The sequence below is a fragment of the Electrona antarctica genome, assembly GCF_951216825.1.
Source record: "Electrona antarctica genome assembly, chromosome: 6".
Taxonomy (NCBI): Eukaryota; Metazoa; Chordata; class Actinopteri; order Myctophiformes; family Myctophidae; genus Electrona; species Electrona antarctica.
The window spans coordinates 46,507,093-46,529,630 of record NC_136811.1 but is presented as its reverse complement, the minus strand read 5'-3'; the positions used below and the strand labels follow the sequence as shown (position 1 = coordinate 46,529,630).

At 40.3% G+C, this 22,538-nt stretch overlaps 2 protein-coding genes across 5 annotated transcripts; both read right to left on the bottom strand.

Annotated features, from left to right (window-relative positions):
- Positions 1-1,197: 1,197 nt before the first annotated feature.
- LOC306924441 (serum amyloid P-component-like) lies at positions 1,198-13,116 on the bottom strand. 4 transcript variants are annotated; one of them, XM_079502947.1, is made up of 6 exons: positions 12,843-13,116; positions 12,588-12,770; positions 12,400-12,454; positions 11,453-11,555; positions 9,958-10,252; positions 8,436-9,527 (listed from the first exon to the last, which is right to left on the bottom strand). In XM_079502947.1, exons 2-6 carry the CDS (start codon positions 12,642-12,644, stop codon positions 9,309-9,311), a joined length of 729 nt encoding a protein of 242 aa, XP_079359073.1. In that variant the 5' UTR covers positions 12,645-12,770; positions 12,843-13,116; the 3' UTR covers positions 8,436-9,308. The 4 variants fall into 4 exon arrangements, with proteins under 4 accessions (XP_079359074.1, XP_079359073.1, XP_079359072.1 ...); XM_079502946.1 differs by having other exon boundaries at positions 12,588-12,710; XM_079502948.1 differs by lacking the exons at positions 8,436-9,527; positions 9,958-10,252; positions 11,453-11,555; positions 12,400-12,454 and adding exons at positions 1,198-1,505; positions 1,980-2,274; positions 2,808-2,910; positions 5,123-5,177 and having other exon boundaries at positions 12,588-13,116.
- Positions 13,117-17,477: 4,361 nt separating this feature from the next.
- Positions 17,478-21,118, bottom strand: LOC306924743 (serum amyloid P-component-like). The gene is made up of 5 exons (XM_079503374.1): positions 20,988-21,118; positions 20,800-20,854; positions 19,614-19,716; positions 18,839-19,133; positions 17,478-18,408 (listed from the first exon to the last, which is right to left on the bottom strand). The coding sequence occupies exons 1-5, from the start codon at positions 21,042-21,044 to the stop codon at positions 18,190-18,192; spliced, it is 729 nt and encodes a 242-aa protein (XP_079359500.1). The 5' UTR covers positions 21,045-21,118; the 3' UTR covers positions 17,478-18,189.
- Between the last annotated feature and the right edge of the window lie 1,420 nt (positions 21,119-22,538).

The window sequence follows — 22,538 nt, the reverse complement described above, 5'->3', positions numbered from 1 at the left end:
AAAGGCCGTCGGGATCGGGAGTCAAACCCGCGGCACACTGCCAGACTGGATTAACAGCCAAGGTGCCTGGACCACTGAGCCATGGCCCAGGCCTAAACTGCATTCCTGGTGTTGACATGTCTGCTCCATTCTTGCACCCCATATGAAGCCATGCAGAACTAAAAAGACTGATCAAGGTTTGTTGTTGTTGAAGACATTATTCCTACTGTATATGTACTAGTTTTTATCATAGTGAGAGTAGATTACAGTTGAGAGTTGTCATCTTGTGCAGCAGGCAGCTACAACATGAAAAAAGCAACAAAAAAGGACCGCTAAAGTATCTAGCAAGGTGTATGTGTATGTCTTGTGTATGTGTATGTTATGTTGCACCTAGGTGTCTTTGTACTGTGTACTTGCACTGTATGTAATGTTGTATGTGTATAGGACCCCCTCTAAAACAAGATGCTGTATCTCATCCTCCCAATAAAGTTCTGAGAAGTTCTACCATCATTTATGATCATCCACAAACAGATAGTTTAGTTGTTTTGAACAGAGGCAAAATCTCGTAATTACTATTTCATAAAGAATAATATACAGTCTGGTGGTCGTAGAGTTAACACTTTCTTAATGACTTCACTTTCTCAGAAGACTAAAGACAAAAGGGTACTAAATTTGGCTTAAAGCAAACGAAATTTGTAATCATGGGTAATGAGTAATTATCAACTCTATTTATCACTTCCGTCATTTCTCATATTTGTATGTAATTGTTCTGACTCCTAAACTATGTTTACTTCATGTCATGTCTGATATTTATATCATGTCTGTTTTTTGTATGGATAGTTTGGATATATCACTACTTTTAACAGCCTGCCTATAGGGTCTAAAAATATAAATAAATAAGTAAGTTTAAACAGTGTTTTAGTGCAGACATTCAGGTGCCCTTTACATCACTTGAACAATTAATAACTTGAGCCAAGTTGTTGAAGAGTGATGGATGTGCAGTATACTATAGTGACATAATGTGCAATAATAAATGGCCCTTTTTGTTATTTGAAGTAAAGACAAGAAAGGAAAAGTGTTTATAGTTTTTTAATAGTTAATCACACTGGACATTCAAAACAGACATCCACAGTTTGGATATTGGTGTTGTGAAGATTATACGCTTAAGATTCAGAGAACATGAGTTGAATGCTTATGGTTATTGTACTTCGGATAATTTTTTTTATACTTTTTTTCTGCAAACTGTTAATACAGTATTCAATCAATATTCAAAACCATTTTCCACCCACTGGATCAAATGAGATTCTTTAATGACAGCCATTTTGATTCTCTTCCAGCACCACACTTCCCGCAGTCTCAAACTCCAGAGCCCTCCAGTTGAGCATGTTCCCTGGGGTGAAGTTGAGATCGTCGATGTACCGCTGGATCTCACAGGGCGAGAGGACATAGTTCCACATGTGGACGTCAGACAGCATACCAACAAAGGACTGAGCAGCATCAAACCCACCACCATGAGAGTCCTGATCCTGTAACCATGGAAGAGAATCAATATTAGAGGGATCCAAAATAGATCCAAAAATCAGACTCTCCTGAAGTGAGTGGTACTGTACTGTACTGTACTGTACTGTACTGTACTGTACTGTACTGTACTGTACTGTACTGTACTGTACTGTACTGTACTGTACTGTACTGTACTGTACTGTACTGTACTGTACAAGCCCTCCTCTCTGTCCTGTGTGTGTCTGTGTCTGTGCTTTAGGCTGTGGAACAGTGACACTTTTTTCGTGCTTGGACACAGCCAGGGACAGACCCAGCCACACTCAAAAATAGACATTAAAGCAAACCATACTATACTATTTTTCTGTACTATTTTTTTATTGGATGTTATATTGTTTGAAATGAGCCAATAACTCTGAGACATTGTGTATCAGCTACCATCTGATATATCTAATAAAATAAGCATAGATGCATGATGCAGTTTTTCAGCTGTACAACATTACCTGTCCTAGTATGATGCTTGGGGTTCCTTGGATGCCTCCAGATCTGAGAAATTTCCTGGAAGTGGGTCTTCCGTCCAACCACACTTGTCCCAGTCCAGTTGTGTTATCCCAGGTGGCACACAGGTTGTGCCAGGTGTTAAGTATGTACTGTTGCCCGTCAAAGTTTACATTAGTGTTAGAAACATACAGATTAATCTGAGTCGCCGTACCCATGTTAAAGATGAGGAATGCGTTGTCTGAGGAGGGAAGGGCCATGGAGAACAGGGCGTGGTTCCTGGTGAGGTCTGTAAAGGATCTGAAGGCAGATGTATGATAAATAATAATAAGTTCAGTATAGTGTTCTGCATGCTTAGTCAGTTGACCTTACAGTATAATCCTAACATTCAGTCAGAATCTTCCACCAGGTGCTCATGTCCGCCTGTGCGTGCGCATGTGTGTGTGCGTGCGTGCGTGCGTGACCGCTGGACCACTCATTTATTATATATTTTTAATTTGTTTCCAAATCAGCCATACGCTGACGCTATAACAGGCTGCAAATTCCATTCCCTGGATTTCAATGAAAAAATGCAACCAATCTACGTACCCCAAATTTAAATCACTTGATTTACAGAATAAAAACATGCAGAGCCAAACTATCCCTGTCCCTAACCCTAACCGCACGCAACGCCACGTAGTTGGAGTGATGGGATGTCAGAGTAATGGGGAGTCCCCTCACTGGCACCCATATGGGGTGCTCCAAATTGTAAAACTTACTGTGTGCTATATATCATGATCGCAACTTCCAATCATCCCAAATCACTTTCACTTGTTCCCATGGCATGAACTTACCTCAGGCAAACAGTCACAGCTCCGAAAGTGTCTTGAGTTGTCATTAATTTCACGTGAGCTGTGTTAGTCTGCTGTGGGAAGGTCAACATTTTACCTGTAAGGTCTAAACTGAAAATGACAAAATGAAGCACAGAAGAAGAAAAAACAACTAGGCTGCTCTTAAATTATGGAGTCTGTGCTTTTACACTTTTGGCTCAATAGACATGTTACAACATTGTCAAAACGTAAAGATAATATGAAAAAACACTTTTTGAACACTTGGAATAGACCTTGCTATACAATCTGGGACGTATTTGAATGCATACTATACAATTGTATTTAACCAATCTGTATGGTCGAGTAGGCTATGAAACCAGCATACCGGCAGTGTTTTGAGGTTCACTTCTCTCCATTGAGGAAAAAATAAAAACATTTGTGAAAGTGGTTAAGTCTGTCTGTGTGTTTTATAAATATTTAACCAATGAAAAGTATTAACAAGCACTTGTGTCTAAATAACTGCTTTGGATCTATTAATTGGAATACAGTTCTTATTTCCTTATCCTTCCTCAGGTTAATATCAGAATACTGATATTGATTTCAGCTGTTCAATTCCAAACATGCAAGCATGACCTGCTTTTGTATGTCCAATGTGTTTGGATTTAGTTCATAAAGTTAACATAACTATAACTAAATTCATTTGAAATTAAATAAAAAGGTTATTTTTCAGGATTCCAATAAAAAAAATAGCCAATTTATTTTCATGATTTCAATTCAAATATAGAAAAAAATAGCTGCTCTACAAGCTCAAAACATTCCGCACGCACCGCGACGCGTTTTGAGCTTGTAGATCGGCTATTTATGTAGTAATATGCAAGTAATATGCAACGTGGCCCTCTGGAGTGAGTGTGGAAATATAGTGGCCCTCTCCATCGTCAAAGTTGCCCACCCCTGCCTTAGTCCTTGTCTCCCATCCAGCTCTTAAGTGGACAGGGATAAAAATCTGGTTGGGAGAAAGAACTCACACAGGATACAGGATAAAAGATAAACAGGTGAATTTATAAGTGATGAACACAATGAAATGAGAGAACCCATTGGAAGTACGCTGTGTCAGCAAAGCTCGAGGAATAATGAAGGACCCAAGTCATCCCAACCGCAGTCAGTTTGAGATGCTACCACATGGGAAGCGGTTTCGCAGTCTCAAAGCCACTGGAAATAGACTGCAAAAAAGCTTCTTTCCCCGAACAATCAGATACATGAACGAACTGATAAGAACCAAAGCGTATCAGGGAAAAGGAAAACGCTAGCACCCTCCCGCACCTTTGCTCCGCACCTTTTGCCCTTTGCCCTCGCACTATTGAGCACGAAATGCACCTCTCTAAAACTATGTTGTTGTATATTTATATTGCACATAGTCTACTGTGAAGTTAAAAAATAATAATAATAAAAGAATACTATAATAATAATAATTGTCCTACTACAAGGAAAACATGCACATGTACAAGATACTCCTTTTCTACTCTTGTTTGCTCTTTTTTGCACTCTATATTCTATTTTGTTTGCTGTGTTTTGCTGTTTTGATGTCGTATTATATTTTTGCTCTTTTTTGCACTCTATATTCTATTTTGTTTGCTGTGTTTTGCTGTTTTGATGTCATATTATATTTTTGCTGCTGCATTGTCTGAAGGAAGCCAAACAAAAATAAGTTTTACTCTTATGTACCTGTACACAAGATGTAACAATAAAGCACAACCTTGAAACCTTGAAACCTTGAAAAGTAATAAATGGGTACTCTCTCCTGTTTGTAATTGGCAACCCACAACTGAAAAATAATGTTCTGTTTATTGGATAGCTGGAGGGATGGAGAGACCCCGGTTACTGAACAAACACTCTATGGCAATGATTACCAATCAGCTTTAACCCTTTATCAAAACCATTTTAGGTTTAACCCAAAAACATCACTTACCCTACGTTTAAGAAGTCAATAAAATCTGTTTCGTTCTACTGTAAATCTATGTGCCTGTCTTCCTCTCTCTGTGTGGCTGGGGGTCTAATGTTCTACTCTAGGTCTATATGCTCTCTCTGTGTGGCTGGGGGTCTAATGTTCTACTCTAGGTCTATATGCTCTCTCTGTGTGGCTGGGGGTCTAATGTTCTACTCTAGGTCTATATGCTCTCTCTGTGTGGCTGGGGGTCTAATGTTCTAATCTAGGTCTATATGCTCTCTCTGTGTGGCTGGGGGTCTAATGTTCTACTCTAGGTCTATATGCTCTCTCTGTGTGGCTGGGGGTCTAATGTTACACTGCAACCAAAATAATGTCTTATAATTAAGTGTTGTACCTTGTGGAGCAGCATCACAAACTGCCAACATCACAAACAGCAGGAAGAACTTCATCTGGCATGAAAGAACACAAAGAGATACCATGAAATACTATTATAACAGGATTGAATTGGCTTCTGCCTGCAGACCTGTATGAATTGCGGACCACAAAGGACATTGCTGTGCTGTGTCTGTCCTTAGCCTGCTGTGACTGCAGTGTAAAAAGGGTATTAATTATAACTAATAAAATTACAGTAGCCTAACAAACTATTCTGCTCATGTCTTGACCTTACCTTGTGCTGATACACACTCAGGTGGAGGTGGTGCAGTGGTAAAGTCCCTGCCCGCCACCACAGAGGTTGTGGCCGGGTTGGAATCCGGTAGCCTGGCATAGCCGATAATATCACTTGTGACCTGTAGTGTTAAGCGATGTGCGCGGCACATCTTTCCACCAAAGATATCGATCTTTATTCTATTCTTGGCTGCAGTAATTACTCAGTGTACACTTGTATGTGTATTTTTTATAGATAACTCTTCACTTAATCTAAATGGGCTAATGCTATCTTTAAGGGAGAAGATCTGATATTTGTGAGAATGTGAGAATATTCAGATGTCATCAGAGCAGACTGTCTGTGTTGGAGGGCATAGGAGTTTAGAATCAGGGACTGTTGCCACTATAGCAGTGAAATTAAAGGAGTCTCACAGTACAAGTACTAGATATTTGAATTGATTGCAATTTAAAATTAAAATTCGTAAAGAAGCTCAATCTCAAGCTAGGATTTTATTCTCGAATATGTCCTTTGTCGGCAAGAAAAAAGGAATGCTCATTTTCCGTCAGGCACGAGGCAGAGTGAGCAGGAAATGTCGAAGTCGCCGCCCGTGCTACAAAATGGGCGCTTCCTCCACAGACCACTCTTCTCCATCGTCCGCAGCCGGAGTTTGTGAATGAGGCCTTTATCCACCGGGACAAAAGGGACAACAGAAAGTCTAGATTGTCCACAAAGCATTTGATAATACCATTTGCTTTCTTACCAGTTTGGTCCAAATAAAGCTTTGTGTAACCCCCAGCGGCGTAGTCGGCAGACCGTGGAGCATGAGTTCCGCAGAGTGAAGTGTGAAGCACGAGGACGCGCTCCAAAGACTGGGGGTCTGATTGTAGCCCCCAGCCAAGACCCAGCCCCGCAACAGCTCTGTCAATCGGGCTCAGCCCTATTGGCACAGTAGGTTGGGCGTTGGTCTGGTGAGTGGGAGCCCTGGGTTTAATCCCCGCTTCCGCATAATGCTACACATGAACTTCTGGGGTCAATGTACAGTTTTTGAGTGGTGCAACCACTCCAAGGAACAGCAATGTCCGTGTTAACCTATGTGTTAACCTATGTGACTATGTGACTATGTGACTACTGACTATGAGTAGCAGGAGGGGCAAAAGTGGCGCTGTTGTGCCAGAAACAGAGAGAGAGAGATAGTGCTGCACTGTTGCCTGCTAATGAGAGACAGATAGAGAGAGAGAGAGAGAGATAGGGGGGGGGGGGGGGGGGGGGGGGGGGGGATTGGAAGGGGGAGAGGGGAGTTGCACCACTCAGTTCACACGGGTGTGATTTTTTTGTAATGAATTCTACTGTCCATCCCAACTTTAAGGTGAAACACCACTCTTCACTGATGACAGATGGTTATTCTCAGCCTGGTCAATCTGAAAACTAAACTTATTAAACTTCAATAAAAGCTGATTTTAGAAATGTGCATTCATTCTTCCCCTTCTTGAGATAAAGAGCAATCCGCCTGTACCAAATGAGCACAGGTGGGTAGGTACAGTATATGTGTTTAACCTGAGCAACAGGTTTGATACAGCTGTGTTGATGAAGCTCAAATTACATGTGTGTTTAATACAGCAAGGGACGGCATTATAGGCCTACTGTGTGAACATTACCTTTCCTTACTTCCAGGTTTTGGGGTCCAGCACAGGTTGTATCATGAATTGTACAGTCAACACATTCTATTTGTGAGAATGTTGATACTGTATACTGTACCTCTTTTTCATTAGATGTAAAAATGTCCATTCCTCCAGCTGTACATGCCAGTATGTAGTCTCCATTACTGCCACTGGGTTATTGACACTTTGCTTACAAAAAGGAACAGGTACTTGAAAGTGGTTTGTTTCACAGAGCCGGATGATGTGTTTTCACTTATATCAAACCCAGTGAGTGTACTGTTTCCTTGTATAGGCTACTGTATACTGCCATTTATGTCATGCCATATTTCCTGTGTAATTAGCCTACCATAATTTATGAACATGAACATCCACAAACAGATGGGACGTTTAGTTGTTTTGAACAGAGGCACAATCTCGTAATTCCTATTTCATGAAGAATAATATACAGTAGTCTGGTGGATAACACTTTCTTAATGATTAAAGGGTCAGAAGACTAAAGACAAAAGGGTAAGAATACATTTGGCTTAAAGCAAACGAAATTTGTAATCATGGGTAATGGGTAATTATCAACTCTATTTGTCACTGGTGTCCTTTCTCATATCTGTATGTAATTGTTCTACCTCCTATACTATGTTTACTTTAGCTTCTGGCTAACTCTAAATAAATAAAAAGATTAGGTATGCCCAGACCCCTTTGTCCATGCGATTTCTTAATTCAAACTCATTGCGTTTGTTGTCCATAACAACTTATTAGAAGGGAGCACAGTGCCTTGCCCCATATAGGTGAGAAACAGGACCGTCATTCTGCAGTCCGTATTTTGTCCAGGAGCGGATCAAACTTCATGTTCACTAACTCGTCCAATTTAGGTGGGAAGATTATTCCTAAATAGTTTATGCCCTTTTTATGCCATTCAAAGGAGCCCGTCCGAAACAATGATTTAGACAGTCAATATGGAGTGAGTGGAAGGGCTTCAGATTTTGACCAATTGATCTTATAGCCTGATATGGATGAGAACTTATCAAAGATTGAGTGCAGACATTCAGGTGTCCTTTACATCACTTGAACAATTAATAACATGAGCCACGTTGTTGAAGAGTGATGGATGTGCAGTATGCTATATACGCATGCATAAAGTGAATGGCAGATCGAGTGGCAAATCGAGTGGCAAAGTGAGTGAAGTGAATTTAATGTTGTTTAAAGTCATTTAATGGAATCAAATAGGACTTTTCTGTTTGGACGTATGAGCTGCCAAGGCCAAAAAGTAGTGTTTTGCCAGTGTTTCCGGGTATGATGATGATGTCACACGCATACCCTCTATAGTGACTATGTGAAATAATGTACATAAATGGCCCTTTTTGTTCCTTGAAGTAAAGAAAAGAAAGAGAAAAGTGTTTATAGTTTTATTAGTTCAAAACAGACATCCACAGTTTGGATATTCTGGTGTTGAGAAGATTATATATGTACTTTTGCGCTTAAAGGACTACTTTAGTTTTTTTCAACCAAGGTTCATGTTTTAGGTTATTAGAGAAAGTAAAAGATGAGTGTTCATTTATTTTCTTTTTTCCCCCTTTTTTTCATTTGCTGCTTTCTTTCGTTTTAGCAATTTTAGCTATTTTTGACAGGGGGGCGGGGGCATTCAAACATGGGGCTAAATATATATATATGTTTTAACATTGTTTTACGGCGATTTCATTATTATTATTTACTATAGTCCTGTTAGACCCCAGGAAATTACATTTGGCCACAAAAGATCACGGGATCTACTGAATGTACTAGGGGGATGCCATACTGTGTGTTGTAGGCTCAATATGTCCGTTTGTCACCTCCCCTTTGACATTCAATTGATCCCGTGATCTTTTGTGGCCAGATGTAATTTTATGGGGTCTAGTAGGACTATAGTAAATAATAAAAAAATAAATCGCTATAACATTTTGTAAAAAAAAAAATACATATTTAGCCCCATGTTCGAATGCCCTCCTGTCAAAAATAGCTAAAATCGCTAAAACGAAAAAAAGTAGCAAATGAAACAAAATGTACGCTCATCTTTTACTTTCTCTAATAACAACCTAAACATGAACATTGGTTGAAGAAAAAAATAAAGTTTTCCTTTAAGATTAAAAGAGCATGAGTTGATTGCTTCTGATGACCACCACCACCACCGTTATTTTACTTCGAATAGTGTTGCAATTATTGTACCTTCTGCAAACAGCTGTTAATAAAGTATTCAATCAATATTAAAAACCATTTTCCACCCAATGGATCAAATAGTTTTAAGATTAATGACAGCCTTTTTGATTCTCTTCCAGCACCACATTTCCTGCAGTCTCAAAGTCCAGAGCCCTCCAGTTGAGCACGTTCCCTGGGGTGAAGTTGAGATCGTCCACGTACCGCTGGATCTCACAGGGCGAGAGGACATAGTTCCACATGTGGACGTCAGACAGCATCCCAACAAAGGACTGAGCAGTATCAAATCCACCACCCAGAGAGTCCTGCTCCTGTAAGCATGGAAGAGAATCAATATTAGAGGCAGCATTGATACCCAAAATAGACATTAAACCATACTATACTATTTTTCTGTACTATTTTTTATTGGATGTTATATTGTTTTATTTGTAGAGAAGCCCACCTGAAGGCTGAAGGAAAGTAAAACCTATACGCTTAGAATGTAAATTCCTTAGCTACTTGAGCTGCTCTTTGAAAACAAGAACCATGTTCATTATATTTAGAAATGAGCCAATAACTCAGATAAATTGTGAATATAGGCTACAATATGCTCATTCATAACAATAATTTTATAGTATTCTATCAAGTTAGGCTACCTAATATACCTGCTTGTTATCGTATCACATCTACCATCTAATATATCTAATAAAACAATCATACAGTAAAAATGCATGATGCAGTTTTTCAGCTGTACAACATTACCTGTCCTAGTATGATGCTTGGGGTTCCTTTGATGTCTCCAGATCTGAGAAATTTCCTGGAAGTGGGTCTTCCGTCCAACCACACTTGTCCCAGTCCAGTTGTGTTATCCCAGGTGGCACACAGGTTGTGCCAGGTGTTAAGTATGTATTGTTGCCCGTCAAAGTTCACATAAGCGTCAGGAACGTGCAAAGAAATCTGAGTCGCCGCATTCGTCTTAAAGATGAGGAATGCGTTGGATGCGGAGGGAATGGCCATGGAGAACAGGGCGTGGTTCCTGGTGAGGTCTGTAAAGGATCTGAAGGCAGATGTATGATAAATAATAATAAGTTCAGTATAGTGTTCTGCATGCTTAGTCAGTTGACCTTACAGTATAATCCTATCATTCAGTCAGAATCTTCCACCAGGTGCTCCTGTCCGCCTGTGCGTGCGCATGTGTTTGTGCGTGCGTGACCGCTGGACCACTCATTACTTGCGCAAGCAGAGCGTGCAAGTCATGTTTTCAGTCAGGTGCTACGATGCGTGTGTTTGGGGCCAGCACATGTTATGACGTCATATGCTGGCCCCAAGCTGACCGTGCAGGTTTGTTTTTGTCATGCTACGAAGCATATGTCCCATGACATGATGAAGATATGTACCAATGTCCCTTAGAATGCACGTGATATGATGTCATACGGACATACGGAAGCTGACCGTGCAGGTATGTTTTCCGTGAATCGTGATGAAGATTATGTACCAATGCCAGGGTATAATTGGTTGACAATGGTGACGTAATGATGATAGGTTTCAGTGTCAAGTACATACGCATCAAACCACCCAGCCGATCACATTATACCACCAACCACTCAGAAAACTACATATACATACATATAGACATATACACATATATGGACATATGAGCATATGACGTGATGAATATATGTACCAATGCCAGGGTATAGTTGACGGTGACGTAACGATGATTTTACCATACATAAAAATACTACTTTTTTCCTTCAGAAGCAAGGTACGTAGCAAATAGCTAAATCTAATAATTCAATGTGAGACTAAGATTTGAAAGTTTATAGCGGTCTACAGCACATGCACGCTCTGCTTGCGCACTATGGCCTACTTGTGTGCAACGAGCAAGTAAGCACTCGACAGAGTGCAGTTCTAGTTTAATTTGTTTCCAAATCAGCCATACGCTGACGCTATAACAGGCTGCAAATTCCATTCCCTGGATTTCAATGAAAAAATGCAACCAATCTACGTACCCCAAATTTAAATCACTTGATTTACAGAATAAAAACATGCAGAGCCAAACTATCCCTGTCCCTAACCCTAACCGCACGCAAAGCCACGTAGTTAGAGTGATGGGATGTCGGAGTAATGGGGAGTCCCCTCACTGGCACCCATATGGGGTGCTCCAAATTGTAAAACTTAATGTGTGCTATATATCATGATCACAACTTCCAATCATCCCAAATCACTTTCACTTGTTCCCATGGCATGAACTTACCTCAGGCAAACAGTCACAGGTCCGAATGTGTCTTGAGTTGTCATTAATTTCACGTGAGCTGTGTTAGTCTGCTGTGGGAAGGTCAACATTTTACCTGTAAGGTCTAAACAGAAAATGACAAATGAAGCATAGAAGAAGAAAAAACAACTGGGCTGCTCTTAAATGATGGAGTCTGTGCTTTTACACATTTGGCTCAATAGACATGATATAAAATTGTCAAAACGTAAAGATAACATGAAACAACACTTTTTGAACACTTGGAATAGACCTTAGCTTGCTATAGAATCTGGGACTGCATATATGCATTCAAATTGTAATTATATAATAATAAATTGTAATACAAGTGTACAATTGTACAGTATACTGTATGGTTGAGTATGAAACTACCATATCGGCAGTGATTTGAGGTTGACTTCTCTCCATTGAGTCTGTCTGAGTTATATGTAACCATAATGTAACCAATGAAAAATATTACCAAGCGCTTTTGTCTAAATAACCGCTTTGGATCTATTAATTGGAATACAGTTATTTCCTTTAAAGTTATGATTTTGGACATGCTAGGTTTCCAAACGTAATGTAGGCTTTTGAAACGCATTAGATGTTTATTAATTATGGATGGCACAGGAAATGCCTGGCACATTATAAGAACATTATAAGAACAAAAAGGAAAGGTATGGGGAAAGTGATATGTTAAAATAAGTGATGTTGAATTGCTCTGTATTAAACACTTGCTGAGTGTTTGTTAAGTAACATGGTCTCCAGCTCTTAAGTGGACAGGGAAAGAAATCAGGATGGAAGAAAGAACTCACACAGGATACAAAATAAAGGATAAACAGGTGAAATTATAATCGATGAACACAAATAAATGAGGTCTATATGCTCTCTCTGTGTGGGTCTAGAATGTTAACACTGCAACCAAAATCATTTCTTATAATTAAGTGTTGTACCTTGTGGAGCAGCATCACAAACCACCAACATCACAAACAGCAGGAAAAACTTCATCTGGCATGAAAGAACACAAACAGATACCATGAAATACTATTATAACAGGATAAAATTAGCTTCTGCCTGCAGGCCTGTATGAATAGCACACACTTCACAGTAGCCTAACAAACGGCTCATGTCTTGACCTTACCTTGTGCTGATCTGTGTGAGTGTCAGGTTGTTGAGTTGAGTGAGATTGTGGACTCATCGCCTCTACTACTTATTCCATTTGGGTGGAGACTATGTGGATCTGCAGGTTCCTTGTTCCTTCGTCCTTGTTGATGGAAATAAAATTCCGGCGACCCCAAGGATCAATTAATAGATTTCTGTAATGCTAATTAGAAAGGACTGTAAATATATACCTTCAATAACCCAGCAGGGAGACCAAATACCGTGCTGTATTTACCTTACAAATGAGTGGATAGCCCTTTAAATCTTGAATGACAGCCACGGTACCATAAAAAATAGAAGGATACCTTAAAAACGAATTGGAGACAGACGAAATAAAGTTCTGAGAGGAAGTTTAAGGTTTTAACTGTAATTTTTAGTAGGTAATAAAGTCAATTTACATAGAGAATGTGCTACATGGTTCAGATAATAATAAAAATAGTACAATACATCACTATAATTTAGAGTATTCAATTGTTCCAATATGGATCCGAACTGAACCCGAACCTGAACTCCCCTTCACAGTATGTCACTGGCATTAATAGTGCATCTGACGTCAGTTGTTGATAAACGTCCATTGGCTCAATAGATAGTTCATTTCCGCAATATCCCACGGTGGTGCTGGTTGTCGAGCACTCATTGGACCAGCACATGGATGATGAGACTGCTATCATTGATGTCGCCTCAAGCCGGGAGAGCGTGGACGCTGGCGTTGCCAGGCAACCTGTTGATAACTTTCCCTGCACTGTGAACTTTCGACAGAGAGAAACACTCCTATCTACTTTCTCACTAGGCATCAAGGTCAAATACATGTCTCAAATCAAAATAGGCCTCTCAGTATGCGAGTTAACTTGCCTGGGGACAGACAGTATGGAGACCAAATAAGGAGTCAACAAGATATATGATATTAAATCTGAATGTGGCATCAGGAAATCCATAATATAAATATGATAAAATAATATAAAGGATAATATAGGGCTGAGATGATTAGGCACGTGGATGGTGACATGACATAAATAGGATAAGGAGAACAACCCGGAGTAAACAGGCAGTAGGCTAAGAGTAAAATGATGAAAAGGGCAAGATGACCAAATATGACCTATATGGAACACGGTCTGGGCCAAAGTTCTATCTGTGTTGACCAACAGAATATGATGGAATGGCCAACTTGACATGACGTGTAAAAACAACATGTCAGAATTTATCTAACACTTGTTCATCTACCACCTCCTCATAATAATGATAAAATGTATTTATTATAAACCAGAGTACTTAAATCACACACACACACACACACACACACACACACACACACACACACACACACACACACACACACACACACATACACACACACACACACACACACACACACACACACACACACACACACACACACACACACACACACACACACACACACACACACACACACACCTACAGTGACCTAAAATCATTGTCCATGGATGTCATGTAATACCTGCCACAGAAGACAGTGCTGCATTGTTTTACACAAAAGAGATTTTTTTAGTAGCTCAGGAAACAAATTCCAGAAATTCTAGCTTGATCAAACCAAGTGATGAGACAACCATGGGAAAATCACTAGGGCAAACTTTATTTCTCCTGCCCCCCACCCACCAGGCAGGCCAGCCCAGGTCATTGTGAGGTCAGCAGCGCACTGTCTCTCTGCATGTTGCGCGACACGTGACGTCACACGGCCGACACCACAGTACTACGAAGCCTAAACACGTGCATCTACCATACTCTAAGGCATCTACCCACAGCTGTAGGCCGTAGGCTATAGTTAATTAGTCTGCCTCGGCTGGCCGTGTGGAGTGTGTACTGTGTGTCAGTGTGTGTGACACTGACAGGCTGCAGCCAGGATGGCTGAGGCATTATGTCACAAAGCAACATGATTATAGCCCAGGCGGTGGCGTAACCGTCTGGGCACCCGACTGGTAATCCAGTCGCAGTGTGCCGCGGGTTCGACTCCCGAGCCCGACACGGCCTTTACTGCATGTCTTCCCCCATCTCTCTCCCGTTTCCTGTCAGCCTACTGTCTGTCCCTTCAAAAACCAATAAAAGGCGTAAGCCGCAAAAAAATATCTTTAAAAAAAAAGCAACATGATTATATACTGTAGGCTGTTACCTTGATAAAAGATAATAAACAAATAATTCACAACCAAGCAAAGCATTGTCTTTTTCTTTTATTTTCATTTTCATTTTGAGGTAAGATCTACCTGGGTTCTAAAGGAGAAAATAATTGCAATTGTAGCATTACGCAGAAGTGGGAATTGAACCCGGGGCTCCCACTCGCCAGACCAACGCGCAACCTATACCGTGACAATAGGGCTGAGCCCCAGGTTCAATCCCCGCTTCCGCGTAATGCTACAATCTGGCGTAGTCGGCAGGACATGGAGCGTGATATCCTCGCGTGAGGGACATTGTGTGCGGCGGTCCGCGGTGTGACGTGAGAAGCGCGAGGATGTGCTTCAAAGACTGGGGGGCTGATTGTAGCCCCCAGCCAAGACCCAGCCCCGCAACAGCTCTGTCAATCGGGCTCAGCCCTATTGGCACAGTAGGTTGGGCGTTGGTCTGGTGAGTGGGAGCCCTGGGTTTAATCCCCGCTTCCGCATAATGCTACACATGCACTTCTGGAGTCAATGTACAGTTTTTGAGTGGTGCAACCACTCCAAGGAACAGCAATGTTCGTGTTCACCTATGTGTTAACCTATGTGTTAACCTATGTGACTATGTGACTATGAGTAGCAGGAGGGGCAAAAGTGGCGCTGTTGTGCCAGAAACAAAGAGAGAGAGATAGTGCTGCACTGTTGCCTGCTAATGAGAGACAGATAGAGAGAGAGAGAGAGAGAGAGAGAGAGGGGGGGGGGGGGGGGGGGGGGGGGGCGATTGGAAGGGGGAGAGGGGAGTTGCACCACTCTGTTCACACAGGTGTGATTTTTTTGTAATGAATTCTACTGTCCATCCCAACTTTAAGGTGAAACACCACTCTTCACTGATGACAGATGGTTATTCTCAGCCTGGTCAATCTGAAAACTAAACTTATTAAACTTCAATAAAAGCTGATTTTAGAAATGTGCATTAATTCTTCCCCTTCTTGAGATAAAGATCAATCCGCCTGTACCAAATGAGCACAGGTGGGTAGGTACAGTATATGTGATACAGCTGTGTTGATGAGCTCAAATTACATGCATGTTTAATACAGAAAGGGACGGCATTATAAGCCTACTGTGTGAACATTACATTTCCTTACTTCCAGGTTGTATCAAGAATTGTAGGGATGTGCAACAGTCAACCCATTCTATTTGTGAGAATGTTGATACTGTATACTGTACCTCTTTTTCATTAGATGTAAAAATGTCCATTCCTCCAGCTGTACATGCCAGTATGTAGTCTCCATTACTGCCACTGGGTTATTGACACTTTGCTTACAAAAAGGAACAGGTACTTGAAAGTGGTTTGTTTCACAGAGCCGGATGATGTGTTTTCACTTATATCAAACCCAGTGAGTGTACTGTTTCCTTGTAGGCTACTGTATACTGCCATTTATGTCATGCCATATTTCCTGTGTAATTAGCCTACCATAATTTATGAACATGAACATCCACAAACAGATGGGACGTTTAGTTGTTTTGAACAGAGGCACAATCTCGTAATTCCTATTTCATGAAGAATAATATACAGTAGTCTGGTGGTGGAACAGATAACACTTTCTTAATGATTAAAGGGTCAGAAGACTAAAGACAAAAGGGTAAGAATAAATTTGGCTTAAAGCAAACGAAAGTTGTAATCATGGGTAATGGGTAATTATCAACTCTATTTGTCACTGGTGTCATTTCTCATATCTGTATGTAATTGTTCTACCTCCTATACTATGTTTACTTAGGGGTTACGGATGGAAATTATAAATAAATAAATAAAAAGATTAGGTATGCCCAGACCCCTTTGTCCATGCGATTTCTTAATTCATACTCATTGTGTTTGTTGCCCATAACAACTTATTAGAAGGGAGCACAGTGCCTTAATTGTCCCATATAGGTGAGAAACAGGACCGTCATTCTACAGTCCGTATTTTGTCCAGGAGTGGATCAAACTTCATGTTCACTAACTCGTCCAATTTAGATGGGAAGATTATTCCTAAATAGTTTATGCCCTTTTTATGCCATTCAAAGGAGCCCGTCCGAAACAATGATTTAGACAGTCAATATGGAGTGAGTGGAAGGGCTTCAGATTTTTGACCAATTGATCTTATAGCCTGATATGGATGAGAACTTATCAAAGATTGAGTGCAGACATTCAGGTGTCCTTTACATCACTTGAACAATTAATAACATGAGCCAAGTTGTTGAAGAGTGATGGATGTGCAGTATGCTATATGCGCATGCATAAAGTGAATGGCAGATCGAGTGGCAAATCGAGTGGCAAAGTGAGTGACAAAGTGAATTTGATGTTGTTTAAAGTCATTTAATGAAATCAAATAGGACTTTTCTGTTTGGACGTATGAGCTGCCAAGGCCAGAAAGTAGTGTTTTGCCACTCAGTAGCATTCCCTCATAACTTCCGGGTATGATGATGATGTCACACGCATACCCTCTATAGTGACATATGTGAAATAATGTACATAAATGGCCCTTTTTGTTCCTTGAAGTAAAGAAAAGAAAGAGAAAAGTGTTTATAGTTTTATTAGTTCAAAACAGACATCCACAGTTTGGATATTCTGGTGTTGAGAAGATTATATATGTACTTTTGCGCGTAAAGGACTACTTTAGTTTTTTTCAACCAAGGTTCATGTTTTAGTTTATTAGAGAAAGTAAAAGATGAGTGTTCATTTTCTTTTCTTTTTTCCCCCTTTTTTCATTTCTGCTTTCTTTCGTTTTAGCAATTTTAGCTATTTTTGACAGGGGGGCGAGGGCATTCAAACATGGGGCTAAATATATATATATGTTTTTTTTTTAAATTACGGCGATTTCATTATTATTATTTACTATAGTCCTGTTAGACCCCAGGAAATTACATTTGGCCACACAAGATCACGGGATCTACTGAATGTGAAGGGGGGTACTAGGGGGATGCCATACTGTGTGTTGTAGGCTCAATATGTCCGTTTGTCACCTCCCCTTTGACATTCAATTGATCCCGTGATCTTTTGTGGCCAGATGTAATTGTATGGGGTCTAGTAGGACTATAGTAAATAATAAAAAAAGAAATCGCTATAACATTTTGTAAAAAAAAAAATACATATTTAGCCCCATGTTCGAATGCCCTCCTGTCAAAAATAGCTAAAATCGCTAAAACGAAAAAAAGTAGCAAATGAAACAAAATGTACGCTCATCTTTTACTTTCTCTAATAACAACCTAAACATGAACATTGGTTGAAGAAAAAAATAAAGTTTTCCTTTAAGATTAAAAGAGCATGAGTTGATTGCTTCTGATGACCACCACCACCACCGTTATTTTACTTCGAATAGTGTTGCAATTATTGTACCTTCTGCAAACAGCTGTTAATAAAGTATTCAATCAATATTAAAAACCATTTTCCACCCAATGGATCAAATAGTTTTAAGATTAATGACAGCCTTTTTGATTCTCTTCCAGCACCACATTTCCTGCAGTCTCAAAGTCCAGAGCCCTCCAGTTGAGCACGTTCCCTGGGGTGAAGTTGAGATCGTCCACGTACCGCTGGATCTCACAGGGCGAGAGGACATAGTTCCACATGTGGACGTCAGACAGCATCCCAACAAAGGACTGAGCAGTATCAAATCCACCACCCAGAGAGTCCTGCTCCTGTAAGCATGGAAGAGAATCAATATTAGAGGCAGCATTGATACCCAAAATAGACATTAAACCATACTATACTATTTTTCTGTACTATTTTTTATTGGATGTTATATTGTTTTATTTGTAGAGAAGCCCACCTGAAGGCTGAAGGAAAGTAAAACCTATACGCTTAGAATGTAAATTCCTTAGCTACTTGAGCTTCTCTTTGAAAACAAGAACCATGTTCATTATATTTAGAAATGAGCCAATAACTCAGATAAATTGTGAATATAGGCTACAATATGCTCATTCATAACAATAATTTTATAGTATTCTATCAAGTTAGGCTACCTAATATACCTGCTTGTTATCGTATCACATCTACCATCTAATATATCTAATAAAACAATCATACAGTAAAAATGCATGATGCAGTTTTTCAGCTGTACAACATTACCTGTCCTAGTATGATGCTTGGGGTTCCTTTGATGCCTCCAGATCTGAGAAATTTCCTGGAAGTGGGTCTTCCGTCCAACCACACTTGTCCCAGTCCAGTTGTGTTATCCCAGGTGGCACACAGGTTGTGCCAGGTGTTAAGTATGTACTGTTGCCCGTCAAAGTTCACATAAGCGTCAGGAACGTGCAGAGAAATCTGAGTCGCCGCATTCGTCTTAAAGATGACGAATGCGTTGGATGCGGAGGGAATGGCCATGGAGAACAGGGCGTGGGTCCTGGTGAGGTCTGTAAAGGATCTGAAGGCAGATGTATGATAAATAATAATAAGTTCAGTATAGTGTTCTGCATGCTTAGTCAGTTGACCTTACAGTATAATCCTAACATTCAGTCAGAATCTTCCACCAGGTGCTCATGTCCGCCTGTGCGCGCGCGTGTTTGTGTGTGTGTGTGTGTGTGTGTGTGTGTGTGCGTGCGTGCGTGCGTGACCGCTGGACCACTTATTTATTATATATTTTTAATTTGTTTCCAAATCAGCCATACGCTGACGCTATAACAGGCTGCAAATTCCATTCCCTGGATTTCAATGAAAAAATGCAACCAATCTACGTACCCCAAATTTAAATCACTTGATTTACAGAATAAAAACATGCAGAGCCAAACTATCCCTGTCCCTAACCCTAACCGCACGCAAAGCCACGTAGTTAGAGTGATGGGATGTCGGAGTAATGGGGAGTCCACCCAAATCACTTGCACTTGTTCCCATGGCATGAACTTACCTCAGGCAAACAGTCACAGCTCCGAATGTGTCTTGAGTTGTCATTAATTTCACGTGAGCTGTGTTAGTCTGCTGTGGGAAGGTCAACATTTTACCTGTAAGGTCTAAACAGAAAATGACAAATGAAGCATAGAAGAAGAAAAAACAACTGGGCTGCTCTTAAATGATGGAGTCTGTGCTTTTACACATTTGGCTCAATAGACATGATACAAAATTGTCAAAACGTAAAGATGACATGAAACAACACTTTTTGAACACTTGGAATAGACCTTAGCTTGCTATAGAATCTGGGACTTATTTGAATGCATATATGCATTCAAATTGTAATTATATAATAATAAATTGTAATACAAGTGTACAATTGTACAGTATACTGTATGGTTGAGTATGAAACTACCATATCGGCAGTGATTTGAGGTTGACTTCTCTCCATTGAGTCTGTCTGAATTATATGTAACCATAATGTAACCAATGAAAAGTATTACCAAGCGCTTTTGTCTAAATAACCGCTTTGGATCTATTAATTGGAATACAGTTATTTCCTTAAAAGTTATGATTTTGGACATGCTAGGTTTCCAAACGTAATGTAGGCTTTTGAAACGCATTAGATGTTTATTAATTATATGCCTGGCACCGAGGAACATTATAAGAACAAAAAGGAAAGGTATGGGGAAAGTGATATTAATTTGTTAAAATAAGTGATGTTGAATTGCTCTGTATTAAACACTTGCTGAGTGTTTGTTAAGTAACATCTCCAGCTCTTAAGTGGACAGGGAAAGAAATCAGGATGGGAGAAAGAACTCACACAGGATACAAAATAAAGGATAAACAGGTGAAATTATAATCGATGAACACAAATAAATGAGGAACTGGAACTGATAAATGGGTACTCTTTCCTGTTTGAAATTGGCAACCCAACTGAAAAATAATGTTCTGTTTATTGGATAGCTAGAGAGAGATGGAGAGACTGAACACTCCATGACAATGATTAGATTACCAATCACTATATATCCTTAACCCTTTATCAAAACCATTTTAGTTTTAACCCAAAAACATCACTTACCCTACCTTCATGAAGTTTTATCTATCCATCTATTTGTTCTACTCTAGGTCTATATGCTCTCTCTGTGTGGGTCTAGAATGTTAACACTGCAACCAAAATCATTTCTTATAATTAAGTGTTGTACCTTGTGGAGCAGCATCACAAACCACCAACATCACAAACAGCAGGAAAAACTTCATCTGGCATGAAAGAACACAAACAGATACCATGAAATACTATTATAACAGGATAAAATTAGCTTCTGCCTGCAGGCCTGTATGAATAGCACACACTTCACAGTAGCCTAACAAACTGCTCATGTCTTGACCTTACCTTGTGCTGATCTGTGTGAGTGTCAGGTTGTTGAGTTGAGTGAGATTGTGGACTCATCGCCTCTACTATTTATCCATTTGTGTGGAGACTATGTGGATCTGCAGGTTCCTTTGTTCCTTGTTCCTTGTTCCTTCTTCCTTGTTCATCTGGTTCATTCCAGAGTTAAGTTAAAATTTCCTTTTAGATACTTAAGTAGGGGCTATACTAAGTATAGCCTGGTATTACTGTAAAAGTGTTCCTCATACGCACTCAGGTGGAGGTGGTAAAGTCCCTGCCCGCCACCACAGAGGTTGTGACCGGGTTGGAATCCGGTAGAGCTGGCATGGCCGGTAATTTCATTGCATCGATAATATAGTCTAGATGGAACAGGGGTTTACACGCATAGGGTGGATTTTTTCAAAAAGTTACTGAAAAGAGAAGTATAGATGTGATCTGAACGTTTTCAGCTAATGTTTTGGCAGTTTTTGTCCTGTATTAGAGTCAAGATGTGCTTGAATCTTAATAATAACCATTTATATGTATTCCTTGGATCCTAATTGTATCGAAACATGTGTTCATTTGTCTCAGTAGGTTGTTTCCTTCAAAAGTTATTGTCTCCACCAGGCCGAAGGCATGGGGAGAGAGTATGTTTTGCACTCCGTCCGTGTGTCCGTCCGTCCGTCCGTCCGTCTGTGAACAGCTAATCTCCGGCACCGTTAACCCGGTCGATGCCAAATTTTGCACACACACTCCCTTGATGCCAACGATGAACCTCTGCCCCAAAATTTTCAGAACGGCCTGTTATAGCGCCACCAGGAGGCCGCTTTGTGCAAAACAAGTTTTTGGACAGTACACCTACAGATTTTGTCCAAACATCACGCAAATTGGTACACAGTCTCTCTAGAGCCATTCAACGAAATGGGTCTTTCAGATTTCTCAGACTCCATCCTGATTGGCTAAGATTGGCTTCCAAAGTTCGCAGGAGTGCTCAGTTTCAAACAAAATGCTGCAAATCATGAACACATCTTGTGATTTCCGTGAAATTGTGCACGCACATTTCCACTAGGCCGAGTGAAATGCCACATGAACATTTTCAACTCAGCCTCATGGTGGCGCTATAACTGGCCGGTTATCCACAGATCCTGCACGGATCTGTGGATAACTTTGTATGCCAACTCCCTAGAGGCCAAGGAAAAACCTTTGCCTGGAATTTTTCACATCTGCTCTTTATAGCGCCACCTGGAGGCCGACATATGTAAAACACATTTTCTAATATTACTCCTTCAGATTTTATCCAAATTTCACGCACATCGGTACACATGCTCTCTATAGTCATGTGATCAAGAAGGGTTTGTTTGATTTCTCATAATCCACCCTCATTGGCTACGATTGGCTTCTAAACTTTTCAGGAGTAGCCCGCTTTGTACCCGTTTTGTACAAATCGCCACAACTACTCAACGCAGCGTCCGATTGCGGTGAAACTGTGCATGCATATTCCCACTAGGCTGAGGAACAAATCCCACTTGACAGTTTTCAAATCAGCCTCATGGTGGCGCTACAACAGGCCAAGCC